Below are 14864 nucleotides of genomic sequence, written 5' to 3' on the forward strand. Positions count from 1 at the left end.
TCTGGCTGCAGCTATGGACACTTCAGTTTCCTAGAGCCTCCTCATTTTGCAGGATAATTGGCCCTGATTTGGGTTTTATACTGATGCACTACAATTTCACTTGGAGTGACAGTAGCGTGAGATGTTTGTTACATAATCAACATTTCCTGAGACAGAGATGCTGCTACAGGGACCAGAGCCACAGACTCAGCAGCCAGAGATGAAATGGTACCAGCCAGTTCCATGGCTGCCCCTGGAAGGGGCTGGTGAATCTAAAGGCCAAAAGGGAATCATTTAATAAAGAGATGGAGTTAGTGCAGGCTGCCACCGTGTGGATGTGAGGGACACACAAGCCTTACAGCAGCTCCCGAGGGGCGTTGTGAAGGCCTCTGTGTGAATCCCTTCAAGAGGTTGCCGTGCTAACAGAGGGGAACATGTCCACTGTACACAAGACCCTGAAGTGCTGGCAGGGAAGGAGGAGGGTGAAAACAGGGTCAGAGGGACAGGTCCAGACGCAGTGATGACCCAGTGAGGCCAAAGTCCAGCCCAACTCCAGGTCACCCCTGTAAGGATAAAACAGGAATAAAGGGGGAAAGGTGCTGGGTGGGCCAGTCAATGGGCTATTTACCACAGAATTGCCCAACTCGGAGAGCAAAGGGGCGAGCCAGGCCTGACACAGGAGCCAGTGTCTCAAATGCACAGGAGAAAGATCTTAAACCACTCCCTACAAAGAACCATCTCCCACTGATGCATGTTAGAGGGAATCAGGTGCCAGGACTCTGGAAAGTGGATGCTGAGAGATCTATGGAGCACAGTAGCTGGATCTAGCCAAAAAATATGCTGCCCCTCCCCTAAGGGGATTTCCTGCACATACAAGTGCAGGTTCAGGTATTACTCAGCTGGGAAGGAGGGGCAGGGCTGAGAGCAGAGGGTCTGGAGGGTGACTTCCCATCTGGTGTGATCTTAGGAGATGGTCTGGAGGAACAAACCAAGACGGCCTATATTGTTAGAGATGGAATAACATTAGCCCCAAGTGGCTTAGCACATCCTCAGGACTAAGCAGATGGAACCAGCTGATCCTTATTTGTGATCCTAGCAATGGATAGCATGTGCAACTAGATTTGGACTCTGAGGAGAACCCAGCTGTAAGTACCCACCAAAATCTGTGGTTACTTCCTTTGTCCTGTGGTGGTACTGCAACGGGGCGTCCACCTCACACAAGGCAGAGTAGATTGTTAGGACAATTAACCTGACAGGCTGCACCTGGGGCACAGCCAGGGACTGAAAGACTAATTGAAGATGAAGCCCAGCTGGGCAGGGGCAGGCTGAGCTTGTATACAGCCAGCAAGCTGAGACCAGAAGGGGGCTGTAGGGAAGCAGTTTACAGTTGTTCTCTGGGAGAAGGGAGGTATGTTTAGCGCTACAGTCTGGCAAGAAGTCAGAGGGGGAAATAGCCTCTAGTTACTCCCCAAGAGGAAAGAGTAAGGGCTCGTAAACCCAGAGAAGGGGGACCAGAGACTAGAGCAGGGAAGTAGGAAGGAGTCTAGGAAAATAGCAACAGTGTCTGGGCACAAGCAGACCATAATTGCTAGACACAAGGTCCATGGAGTAGTGGGTGGGCCTGGGTTCCCCACCAGCTGCTGGAAGAGTGGCACAGGACCTGCCCCTGGACTGGAAGACTGTCTGGAGCAGCATGAGTATAGCTGATCCAGTGATATTTTGATACCCTGGAAGGTGAGGACTGTACAGTGGCCTGGCTGAAAGGCTGAGCCACGGAGAGAGAGAGAGTTCTGGGAAGTGAGGAGGAGTGCAGTGTGAGCAACTGTGGGAAGTGGGGCCATCAGACTGGAATAAAGCTAATGTCCCTGTAGTGAGTAACGAACCCCGTGACAGGTATCTTAGATTGCTCTGTGTAGTCTGAAGAACACCTGTTATTTTACACTCTGCAATGGACCAGAACTGAGCAGCACCTGATCCTGCACTGCGTTCTCTTGATTATAATTTAGTCACTGGGATGTCTGTAGAGAAACACCCATTTATGCTGGAGAAGTGCTTACCCACCTAGAGCAGCAGAGAGTCTGAGTGAAGCAAAGTGTGGGATATCTAGGTTCATGCACTACGGATGCTGAAGGCATGCTTGGGTGCTGAAAAGGCTACAGCCAGGCAGCCACCACAGCCAAAAAAATACATTACTGAATTTTTGTGATTCCTAGGTCTGTTTAAAATATTACTATAGCCACACTTTGGAAAACCTTTCAAGCAGGCTAAGGCCTTACATAAGTTTATACAATGCTACAGGCCCTGGGAATGGTTAAAGGAACCTGATATTGCTTTAATAAATGCAAACTCCCGCCCATCTCTGATGACATTTACACACTGCTCAATATAGACTACAGGGGGGGAGGCTGTGAAATCACATGGGATGGGAAGGGAAGCCAGACTGCCTTTGTCTCTATAGCTTTAGCCTGCAGTAAAAGGATAAAGCGTGACATGAACAAAATGCCAGCTCTATAATTTCTTGTGTGGGGAAAAATCCAGCATGATCTTTGGGGACAATAACTCACCTTGGTTTACTGACCACAGAACTTGCAAGGACCCAAATGCCTGACTTGGATATTAAAGGGCCAGACCCTGTAACAAGCTGCCAGTGTATGCTTAAAGCAACCCACCCTTTTGGTTGTGTTGTTTAGTAGTTTTGATTCTGCTGGGAGGGGATTGAGTGGGTTTTGCTCATGCATGGTTGAACACCCATATGGAGGAGGGATGTGGACAGGAAAGAGATGCTATTCTCTGGGAAGAGGGCAGGAATAGCCTTTACTACCAAGCAGAATGATACCTTTCAGCAGGTTTGAGCTCCTTCGGCTTTGGGTCACGGTCTTTGTGCTCTTTGGCCCCAAAGGCACAGGTGAACTGTGAAGTGAAAGAGAAAAGAAACTAGCATCATCACCTTCCTTACGCAAGGAGACCTTGTGTATAATAATCCAGGGTGAGAGTCCGGATTCATGGCTTCTAGTCTCAGTTTTGCTGCAGTCTCTTTGTGGGACCTTGGGGAAATCACTCAACCTCTCTTGGTCCCAGTTTCCCCATCTGTAAAACAGGGTAATAACATATTCCTACATCACAAGCAGGTTGTGAGACTCAAGTAATTAGCGCCTGTGAAGTGTTTTAAGATCCTTGGCTGACGGATGTTACAGAAGCACAAAGTACTGATAGTCGTGTTGTACTAAATAAATCCACTTTGCTTCTATCTTTAACAATAGAGCATTTTGCATCCCAAGGTGCCTTACAAGTTTAACACGCCTTCGGGGCAATGCAAAGCAGTTAGAGCAGCGTCAAGGATCTGGCCCAGCTAACGCCACACTTGGTACTGGCTCAAAAGGAAGAGCAACACCTAGTGCACCATTAACTCCACTTTCAGGTGCACAGAGGTATTACATGGAGGTTTACCATGAGAGTGCTGACCCAAATGACCTCGTTCAGCTTGTGAGCAGGAGTAAGGTGCTCTGGATAGTACAGTCTGCCCCCACTATGGCTCAGTAAGGTGGCCGTACCTTAAAGATGACACACTCTTGCAGCTTGACAGATCCCCTCTCTTCAGCATTTTTTCCTTAATTTTTGGGACTGGATTGTTGAGTGCCATGGTGACAGCTGTGGCTTGCTCTGCCTCTTGCTTAGCCCTCCTCAGCCATTGGTTTTCCTGCAGTTCGAGGATCACCTCCTGCTGTTCTTGAAGCTGCCTCCTCTGCTTCTCAATCAGCTGCTGCTGGAAGGCATAGCGGTGCTCAAAGTGGCCCCTGAAAGCAGGGGCCACTTTTTTTCCAGGTGCCCCAAACCATTGTATGGGACTGACTGTTTGACTGGATTCAGCGTGATCCTGTGAATTCACAGCAGCGTGTTGTAGGGTAACCTGCCAGGCATACTTTGGCTTCTTGCATGAATGAAGACTGGGTGTCTGACCAGCACCCCGACAACAGGGTTCTACAGGATTGATGGGCTCCTCCTGAAGAAGGGGTGTTTCAGTCACCTGCAAGGGAAGGATTCTGCATTGACTGAAGTCAAGATCTCTGCTGCCCTTGAAGAGCTAGGAGCATTTTTCTGAATGGAGCAACAGTGAAATCAGTCTGAGAGACAGGGTAACCTCAGGTGTGTACTCTGGACACAATTCTTACCATTTGTAGTGCTATCCCAGGGTGGGAGGAGGTACAGGAGCTACAAGGTTGGTCCACACCATCCAAGTCTCCTGAACTGGCCAAGTCCATCTGGTTTATGGCTGGTATGTACCCCTGGAGGATCGGACAGGATTATTATGGGGAGGTCCTGTGGCTCAGAACTGTTGTAATGCAGTTGATGACACGGGATATTAATTCAGTGAGTAGGTCTAAACCCAAACGATGTTAATGCACTCTTACTTGGACTCAGGTGTTCTGATTAGGCATTAAGGCTAAGATTAAAAGAAATGCAGCTGCGACAAGGGGGTCTACAGGACCAATCTATCTGGCTAATTAAGGAAAATGTGAAGGGACTGATTCACTATGGAACTACTCTAGCTTTACACTATGGAGATGCACTGAAATTAAAGTAGTTACGCAGTCATAAAACTAGAGCGTGGTGATAAACCAGGCCCAAACTTTAAGATATGTGGCCTTCCCTCTCCAGAATTGTATGATTAGTGAATACTTAAGTCTCAGATCTGATTCCTAGGCCAAATTCTGCCCGCGATTACAAATATGACACTCCCATTCTAATGGGAGTATCTCAGTGAAGAAACTGTCCCACTGGTGTTACAAAGATGGAACTGGAGAATTTTTTCAATTATCCCCATGCAACCTCACTGAGCTCAGAAGAGTTACATTGGTGTAAGTGAAGGAAAAGTTTGGCCTGACGTGAGTATATATTCATTTTTTAATTATCTATATTATGGTAGCACCTAGAGGCCTCTATCAAGTATCAGGGCCCTATTATGTTAGGAACAAAACAACACCTAAGGAAGATGGTCCTGCCCGATACCTTACAATCCAATTGTGCGCACACTTATTGTTTTCTTTGTGCATTTCCTGGACGCTTCCTGGGCCAAATTCAGCTCTCTCATTCTTTAAAGTCGAGAGGGTTGCACTCTGTTTAACCAAGGGCAGACTTGTAGCATTTTCTTCTATTACCATGGTTTTAGTCAACATACATGGTTCTTTGGCATATTGAGTCATTTAAAAAAAAAAAGTGATTTTAATCTCCCTTCAAAAGCGATCAAGAGGATGCATGCCTCAGTTGGTAGACGCTACACGGTGGGATTATACTTTAAAAAAAAAAAAATCCGTCTCTAGTGCTTTCAAAGTCTACCACCTTCCCCATCCACCTCTGATCTTTAAAGACTTGTTTCTAGAGTGCCTGAACGACTGCTGGAATGTGCACATGACATAACAGGAAGATGAAGCTGCACTAGGAGAGTGCCCATCCCTGTGTCATAAAGCACCACAGAGGTTAATAGAGCTATGATTAATCACTGCGGGAGAGACTGGGATGAGGAAACATATGGGAAAGAACTTTTACCTCCTCTTGCCTCACAGGTTGATCCTGGGTCACCTTTCTCATCCTGGTCCTGCCAACATCCCATGATCCGTCTGTGCCAAGTTTCCCCACTGATGCTGCCTCCAGCAGCTGTGCCATCTTCTTCCTAGTTTCCTTCTGTCTCAGCTGTAGCTTTCTCTTTTCAGCCTCAGCTCTGCTCCAGAGCTGCCACTCTATAAAGCAGCACCGTAAAACCTGTCTCCGGTTATGCTCAATAGCCAACTGTTTTTTCCTGGAAAATAAAGCACTCCCATTACCAACAGACATTGGACAGGCCTCCCTCCTAGCCTGCTTAAAATTAATAATACCCCACTCTTATCTAGCACTTTTCATCAGTGGATCTCCAAGTGCTTTACAAAGGAACTCAGTGTCATTATCCACATTTTAAAGATGGGGGAAACGGAGACACCAAGACATGAAATGACTTTTCCAAGGACACCCAGCAGGCTAGTGGCAGAGCTGGGCCTAAAACCCACATCTCCTGAGTCCCAGCCCAGTACTCTATCCATTAGGCAACACTGTCTCTCCAGGTGTTGGCATTTACCAAATTGGTGGAGCAATCCAGAACAGGTCATGAGACTTCATATTTTTATGAGTTCTGCTTGATATCACTTGATTCTGGAAGTCTTTGAAAACCATCTATTTCTACTAAAGGTGAAAGGATGCTTGTGATGCATACAGAAGGCATGAACTGGGTTCTTTAAATATTTTCCTGCTTGTTTTACAGTCCCCATTCTCATCTTTGTGCTATAAAAGAGGAGTGAAAAGGATACACTGTTTCCCTCTTCAGCTGTCTGGAGGTGAGGGGTAGCCCCACTTGCAGAATACGCTGCTGTGTATGGGGAATCCAACCAGCAAGCTCCTTCTTGAAGGCATCAGGCCTAACTAATCGCTGATGTAACTCCAGTCGATGACTGGATTCATCAGGGATGAATTTGGCTCACTCTTTTTCCTCCAGGCCCCAAACACATGAAGAGCCAATGAGGGAGGTTCCATGAAGGACACCCAAACAAAGAAATTAGAGATTGTTGGAAAGAGGTGTTCAAGTCCCTGCTCAGATCCAGCTTCGTTTCAGTGTATGCCATGGTGTCTCCAACTGCGGGTGACGTGTAGATTTTCTAGGAACAAGGCTTTCCACATGCTCCTAAATAGACCATACCATTTCACAACCCTCCGCTTAGCACTAGACTCTGTTTGAAGGCTGCTAGCTTCTCTGTGAGCAGGAGGCATTCCATAGGCTAAGGGCCACTACCTGTTTTGATCCCTGAGATGAATCTCCAACTGCTCAGTCTCCTGCTCCAACTTCTGGACCCATGTATAGTCCCTCCAGGCTCGCAGGGCCTTCAGCTGGCACTTCCAGTCAGCAAGGGCCCTGGCTTTCCCCATTTTAATCCTATGATCCAGAATGAGTTTGTACCAAGTGGAGAAATGCTGCTGTAGGCACTGCAGTGAAAAGGTGAATAGAGCCAGTGAGCGAGAACATTTCATCACAAAAATGCTGACCCTCGCAATCCTTCCCTGGGCCTTTCCTTTTGAACAACCCCTTATCTTCAAACCCCCAGCAAACACTGCCGGAGGGCGGAGAACTAATGTGAGGAGAGCAATGCTTATTGTGCAGTTCTACTCTGAAAACTGACTGTAAAAATAGCATCATGGGACCCCATGTTTATTGTTTCATGGTGACTCCAAAGCAAAATGTGCTCAGCTTACAAGTAAAAAGGAATAAACCATGAGAGAGAAATATAAATTCTAGAATCAGGATTGTCCCTAAATCTAGAAAGCATATGATTCTAGAGAAGGGTGTCCTCAATGTAGAACTTTTTTTCAAATTACTCCATAAACTGTAAGCTACTCTTTAAAGACTAAGCACAAACAAGACCATTCCCAGTGCTAAAATTTACAATGTGACCTAGACTCACCCTCATCTCACTGGGAAGTTATAGTTTCCTCCCAAGGAGTAAAATCATACTGGCTTCCTCTAGGAGTGATTTACCTCAGACAGAAGAGCAATTTGCTATCTAATCTACCTCTTAATTCTAAACCTGTTACTGGAGATGCTGTTCATTTTGATCCTCCAAGTGGGTCAGCTCATAACAATTCCTCAGCTGTTCCTCTTTCTCATAATGTCCTGTATTAATTGCATCAACATTCTTAGACATGGAAATCCAAACAGAGAATTATGAAGAGGATAAAATGTCAACACGCTAGCTACTTAAGATAATAATGGATTCATTATTGCTTCTCTGTTCAGCTGCAGTTTCTGCCCTTGAAAATGTACAGCTCACATTATACCAGTCCTAAATCCCCCTGTAGTTTCATTTGGACTCTTCACTCCCTATCTTAGATTGTGGTGTAGTGTTGCTGTGCACATTCCTCTCCAGCAGCAGTGGCATTTGAGATATAGATAAAGTGATCCTTTGGGATAGCTGGCTTCTCAATTTGAGTGCTATGGGATTCTTCTGTATTAAATGTGCTACAGGTATATATGATGTAAATGATATTAATTAAAAATATTATGATGTCATTCATGCCTCCACACAAGGAACTTTCTTCCTTATAATGAGCTTACTCACTCTATAGGGTGTTCAATACAAAAAGGTCTTTTCATTTCCAGATGTCTAATAAACTAAATTTTTAGTACAGACTTTGTCTTACTGTTTGAGACTTTCCCTTCCATTCTGCAAATTCTGTCTTTGACAATTAGCAGAAACGGCAAGGGAAATGTCTGGGGAAACATACAGAAGTTCCTGTGCCTGCATCTGTGTTTCATGAGACAAAGTGTAGTTGGTCTCGGCATGGAAGTCTGTAAGACAGATTGTTTTCTATCAGCTGTTTTAACCAAGTTGCATCACCTAAAACTGTAACTTGACATTAAGAAGCGAGGAGACAAGTTTATTATGTGCCATTGCACTTCATGGCCATTCAACATTCCTTTCTTCGGCTATTTTTCTGAATTGTGAGGGGTGGGAGAAAGTGCTCAGGGCATATGTCCAACGGTGAACCGCGGCCACTTGGGGCCGTAGTTACAGCTGGTCGATGTCTGCAAAATGTCTCGTGGCCCACACTCAGATTACGCAGATGGGTCACATGCGGCCTGCAGGTTGCCCACCACTGCTCTGGGGCTTCCCCAAGGGGCCACAGTGCTTCATGGACAGCCCCACACCTTCCTCAGCCTACCCCCACCCTTTCCTATGCCAAGAAATATGAGGAAGTCCTCAAAGGGAAGCCTTAGGGCTGGCTCCACAGTGGCTCCACTTATAGCAGAAGTGGGTCTTTTAGGGCCCCTTTATACCACTCCAGACCTTTTACTTGGTGCTGAAGGGCCAGACTGGGGGTGAGGATCTGATCATTGGTTTTCCAAGGCCCCTCTGTGTGTCTATTTGCTTGATCTGTCACACTGGGTTGCTCTCTGCCCACAACTGCTCCAACAGTGAAGTTTTACCCACAACTCCCCTTGAAGCCCCACTGGAGAAACTGAGCCACAGAGACATTAAATGACTTGCCCATGGATACCCAGCAACAGAATAAGGATTAGGATTCAGGAGTCCCTTGCTCCCAGTTCCCTGTTCTAACTACTACGCAACAGTTCCCCAAGCCATCCTCTACTTTCTCTCTCAACAGATCTTTTATCTTACTCTCCCTACAGAGGACACTCAGGAGGAGGCAGAAGGCCTGGCAGCCAGGGCTTTTGACTTCAGTGAGTGTTGCATAAGCACATAGCTGAGGGTAGAATTTGGCTCAGAGTGCTAAATACAGGAAGAGGATGCTCACTTTCTGGTTTTCACTGTGACTCTTGCTCAGCAGCTCTTGCAATCTCCTTTTTTTCTCCTCTTTGTCCTGCTCCAGGGGCTTTGGCGTAGTGTGAGACAGGCCCACCGCTGCCAGTTTCTGAGCTTTTTCTAATTCTTGCCTCTTCCTCTCTCTGCAAGTAAGACAAACACCAAGAACCAAAGGCAGATAGTAAATAAAGGGAGTACTGTGATATGGGTCTCACCCCTTTCTAAACCAATCCTGTGAAAATGACCTCTGTAGCTTGGACAGATGATAGCTACTGAAGCCCAGCCTTTAGAGAACAGGGGTAGATTTGGGTGTCCAGTGCACATGAGCTACACAAATTCAACAGTCAGGAAGGGGTTACAGAACACAGCAGTAAGAGGGTATTGGGATGTCAATATAGCATACATGGAGAACTAGGATCTCATAGATGCCTATGGAGATAAGTGGCCGTCGCAGTGCCCCCTGGGGGTTGCAGCACTATGGAAGGTATGAGCCCTATGGAGCTCCTAAATTCAGCAGAAGCAAAGACTCTGCCTCTGCAGAGCTTTGAGCTCCCTTGGACAGGCACATTCTTTCCCCTCTCTAAAGAGGGGATGTCTCCAATTTTAAATGCCAGAGTTTTAATGTGTACAAGTTGATGTCAGAATTTGATTCCTTCTTTCAATCTGTCAGCTTCTGTGATGTAACTAGAGACAGTAATGATGCTGCCTCCAGGATTAGTCATTTAAAAATACATACATTGTGAGAGTTCAGGGCCCCAGGAGGCAGTTTTCCTTTGAAACTACCATGTCTTATATTTTTTTAGAGAGCTCACTGCAGCCAGAAGCTGATGACTGAAGAAATTCCCTATCATTTGGGGTTCATAAGCCCTGTAGTCCAAACGATTAGATGGAGTTTGAGCTCCGCTCTCCCTCTCCACCCCATCTTACATTCTTTGTGCTTCTCCCATGATGTGCCTCTTCTCTGCCATCTCTTTCCGCAGCTTCACCATCTCCCGCTGGATCTCCTCTTCTTCCTTCTTGGCCTTCAGAGCCTGCCTTTTGTTCTCCTCCTGCACTCGCTGCTTAGCCTCAGCCAGGGCTAATTTTTTCAGGGTCTTTTCTCGTCTCTGGAGCTCTAGCTCCTTCCGACGCCTTAAACAGTTTTCTTTAACCTGGGAAGGAAGAGCACAGCAATGAGTCAAGGCAGCGGAAGTGGCAAGAGTTATAGCATCTGAAGAAAGGCTTCTGGGAGTCTCTTTGAACTAAGAGGGTGGGTCTCAATCAGGTTGCCAATACACAGATGGCCACATTACACACAATCTCATTCTTTCCTTGTACTCGCCCATTGATCTGTCCATTTCCACCTGTTGTCTCTTGTCCTACATTTAGATTGTAAGTAATGTGGGGGATGGACTGTCTTTTTGTTCAATGTTTGTATAGTACCTAGCCCAGTGGGGTCCTGGTCCCTGGCTGGGGCTTCTGGGTGCGATGATGATAATAACAAGCTATAATCTCTATATCTGGCATTCACTGGATATGATTATGTTTTTAGGCACACCTGTGGGGGTGGGTGGGATGGGGTATGTGAACCCCACACTAGCCAGGAAGGGGTTAACAAGCTGCAATGTCTGCAATGAACCCCACCCTGCTATACTTGTTCTTGAGTCAGGCCTGGAAAAAGTAGTTAAAAAGAGGGAAGCAGAATGGCAGCTTCTGTATTGTGTGAGAAGCCTGGCTGTAGCCAGGAGCTGATTGGAGGCTATGGTCTGCTAGAGCCTCCCTGTGGGAGGGTAGGCCTGATGCAGACTGTGGTTTAATTTGTTACCAGGTACCTACTGGTGGGTATTAAGGCAAGCTGCTGCAGCTGGGGTCAGCTGAAAGCAATGGGGCTGTATGCTGAGCCTAGTGGGCTGAAGGTTCTTTTGGTTCGTATTTATGTTGGACTTTGACTTGAGGACTCTGATACCCTGGAAAGGGTTAAAACTCCCTCAGTGGCTTGGCTGTAGGGCTAAGCCACATCCTTAACTGAAGCGTGCTAAGCTCTGTTGGGGAAACTGAAGCAGAGCGGCTGCAGCACCGTCTCATGTCATAAGAGGGTTACAGGGATGGCACCTCTGTCACAAGGGGTCAGGATTAATGCTACTGAAGTCAGTGGAGTGATACCAGTGTAAAACTGATGTAATCAAAAATCTGAATCAGCATCACTGTCTCCCTTGTTGGTAGTCTTGTCAAAGGAGTCAAATTCTGAACAGATCTAGTGAAAATTAGTTATCGCTTAGGTTCAAGTGATCATGACTTGATTACACTTGTGTGCACAGAGTACAATCCCAACCAGTAGTGGGTGTATATGTATGTATATACACACTGTGATGTTACCTGATTCGAGTATGACCATGCAAATCATTGTGCTACCACTGTTATATAATTGCAACGAATCTTATACAAAGTGTGAAACATGGCCAGAAAGGGTTAAGCAGCTTGCAGGGTAATTGATCCAGGTTCAACCTTTAGGAACATATTGCCTGGGATAGATGTCAGGCTGACGGGCCTATAATTTCTCAGGTCATTCTGTTTACCCTTTTTAAATATTGGCACATTAGCTTTCTTCCAGTTCTCTTAAACTACTCCAGATTTCTAAGACTTATTAAAAATCAACGTTAATGATCCAGAAAGTTCCTCAAACTTGGATGCAAGTTATCTGCACAAGGTTGAGGTATTTTGGTGAGGAAAGCTTGCCCTGCTACCTGTGGTGTACACTCTTCTGTGGATTTATGAAGACATCAGCACTTTGGGCTATCAGTCTTGTAGCAACCAGTGCTATTTTTTTTTAAGGATCTAAGCAGAATGTGGAGGGCCTTTCAGAGCAAGCACAATTTGAAACAGATTGTGGCAGAAGTCCAACAGAGAGGCCACCGGATCAGTAACTGGGACACACAGCCCCAGAGCACAGGAGGTTTAAAACTGTAGGATGGACTCCCTTTGATGCCATATTAAAGGTAGCTGTGAGTGGGAATAATTTGTGTTGGGGAATGTTTGAGTCTTGTGGTCCTATGGCTGAAATACTATTAAATGCTCCATTTAAGAATACCCATTTACAATTGGTTTTTGTTTATAACGTTGTGATTCTTAACAATTGTGAGGGTTGTTTTTTTGTTGGGTGTTTTTTTTTTTTGTCCAACCCCCCAACCCCCCAAAATTAGCACCTGGTTTTCACTGCGGGCCAGCAACATTGATGGTGAAGCATTAAAAATCATCTTGTTCTGAGACAGCATCAGAAATGACTGAACACTTTTTCTTTTTTTTTCAAAATGACTGAACTCAGAGTATGATGGATACTGTAGCTATCTGTGACTCTCTTGTACTAAGTCTACAGGACAACTGTATACATTCCATATGATTTCTAGGGCCCGGACCCTACATCAGTGCTCCACAATTCAAATGGAGGGCTGGATTAGAGGTAGGGTGATGTGAAAGCAGCATCCCATATGTAGAACAGAGCCTCACACTGTGCGGTCCTCTGCGTGCATTAGCACAAAAGGGCCAGGTAAACGGCAGCACACAGGGACACCACTTTGCAGCCTGGGTGAAGGATTCCTTCCCCCCCACCCATTTGCCCAGGTATTCGAGATGAGTACTAACAGAAGGATGAGACCTTAATGCTTAAGAGGTTGGTTACTAAATAGGGAGATGCAATTAGCACTCTGCTTACTCCTGACTTGAGTAGGGAGTTTAGCAAAGAACAGTCACTTGCTGTCCGTTCCTGGAGTGCACAGATCCATGGTGGAGATCAATATTACAGCCCTGAACTAGTGCAAATGCTATCTTCATTCACAGAAATGCCTTAACCTTTTGAGAACTGTCCTAATCTATTTGCGTCAATTATATCATGTGGCAATGAGTTACACAGGTGAATATATGTTGCATAAAAAGAGTGTTTCCTTATATCGGTTTCAATATACTGCCTTTTCCTCACCTGCTTGTGTCTTAGCTCCATGGTAATTCGTGGGTCCCTTGTTTTTTTCTTTTCCTTGATTTCTTCAATCCTGAGGCCTTCTAATATCCCACAATCTACCACTTCATTTTGCAGAAGATTCTGCAGAAAATCCTGAACAGTGGTACTTTCCTTTTCTTGTTCCAGATAACCACACAAATCTATAACAAAGAATCCAGATCACCTCACACTAGTTTGTAATTAACAAACTCCAGAGCCTAATGCCATCAAACAAAGCGATTAAACAGAGAACTGCCCAGTTTGTAAATGTAATCCTGATGAAAGAAGCCATATTGATTGCACTCCATTTAGACTCAAGAATCTAAAGCAGTCTCAAATTCACTATGTTTAGAGGAGGATGATGATAATACTTTCCCAATCTTTACTGCCCTGCATCTAAGGATCTCAAACTGTTGCACGAATCTTACAAGCCTTTCGCCCTTCTGAGTTAGGGAAATATTATCTCCATTTTACATAAGGAGAAAATGAAGCACGAAGATTTTGAGGCTTATTTCTGTAATGTCACACAGCAAATTAATGTAAGAGCTGGGAAAAACCAAGGACTCTACTGACTCTGGTTGTTCCTAAGGAGACTATTACCTTGGTATGTACGTGACTCCTGCCTTTCAAGCCTATGAACTAACCACTGTTATCCCCAAACAATAAGTTAAGAAATGTTTTGTGTTCTCACCATCAAACCTCTCGTACTTCACAAAGCCAGCAGGGGCCTCTTCAGCAGCATTATCTCCAACATTCTCTTCTTGGTCACTTTCTAGCTCCAGTCTCAGTTTGGAATTCATCCAATCATTGAGCAGCTCCTGGGCTATGGTGATAAAAGGTTTTACTAGGATTGGAAATATTATAGGTTTCAGAGTAACAGCCGTGTTAGTCTGTATTCGCAAAAAGAAAAGGAGTACTTGTGGCACCTTAGAGACTAACCAATTTATTTGAGCATAAGCTTTCGTGAGCTACAGCTCACTTCATCGGATGCATACTGTGGAAAGTGTAGAAGATCTTATTATATACACACAAAGCATGAAAAAATACCTCCTCCCACCCCACTCTCCTGCTGGTAATAGCTTATCTAAAGTGATCACTCTCCTTACAATGTGTATGATAATCAAGTTGGGCCATTTCCAGCACAAATCCAGGTTTTCTCACCCCCCCCCCCCCACACACAAACTCACTCTCCTGCTGGTAATAGCTTATCCAAAGTGACCACTCTCCTTACATTGTGTATGATGATCAAGGTGGGCCATTTCCAGCACAAATCCAGGGTTTAACAAGAATGTCTGGGGGGGGGGGGGGAGGGTAGGAAAAAACAAGGGGAAATAGGCTACCTTGCATAATGACTAAGCCACTCCCAGTCTCTATTCAAGCCTAAGTTAATTGTATCCAATTTGCAAATGAATTCCAATTCAGCAGTTTCTCGCTGGAGTCTGGATTTGAAGTTTTTTTGTTGTAAAATAGCGACTTTCATGTCTGTAGTCGCGTGACCAGAGAGATTGAAGTGTTCTCCGACTGGTTTATGAATGTTATAATTCTTGACATCTGATTTGTGTCCATTTACTCTT

At 45.3% G+C, this 14864-nt stretch overlaps 1 protein-coding gene across 3 annotated transcripts in view; it reads right to left on the bottom strand.

Annotated features, from left to right (window-relative positions):
• The window catches only part of CCDC191 (coiled-coil domain containing 191), a 37371-nt gene that overhangs the window by 13031 nt on the left and 9476 nt on the right, over positions 1 to 14864 (bottom strand). For 2 of the 3 annotated variants that reach the window (XM_027824549.3, XM_037909011.2), the window contains 9 exons: positions 13982 to 14113; positions 13273 to 13451; positions 10248 to 10471; positions 9313 to 9463; positions 6794 to 6984; positions 5524 to 5773; positions 4149 to 4262; positions 3531 to 4003; positions 2816 to 2889 (listed from right to left, as the gene is read on the bottom strand). In XM_027824549.3, coding sequence (XP_027680350.2) covers positions 2816 to 2889; positions 3531 to 4003; positions 4149 to 4262; positions 5524 to 5773; positions 6794 to 6984; positions 9313 to 9463; positions 10248 to 10471; positions 13273 to 13451; positions 13982 to 14113 — 1788 coding nt within the window. The remainder of the gene's footprint in view (positions 1 to 2815; positions 2890 to 3530; positions 4004 to 4148; positions 4263 to 5523; positions 5774 to 6793; positions 6985 to 9312; positions 9464 to 10247; positions 10472 to 13272; positions 13452 to 13981; positions 14114 to 14864) is intronic. The other variant, XM_037909005.2, reaches the window with a different exon arrangement.

The sequence above is a fragment of the Chelonia mydas genome, chromosome 1 (genome assembly GCF_015237465.2).
Source record: "Chelonia mydas isolate rCheMyd1 chromosome 1, rCheMyd1.pri.v2, whole genome shotgun sequence".
NCBI lineage: Eukaryota > Metazoa > Chordata > Testudines > Cheloniidae > Chelonia > Chelonia mydas.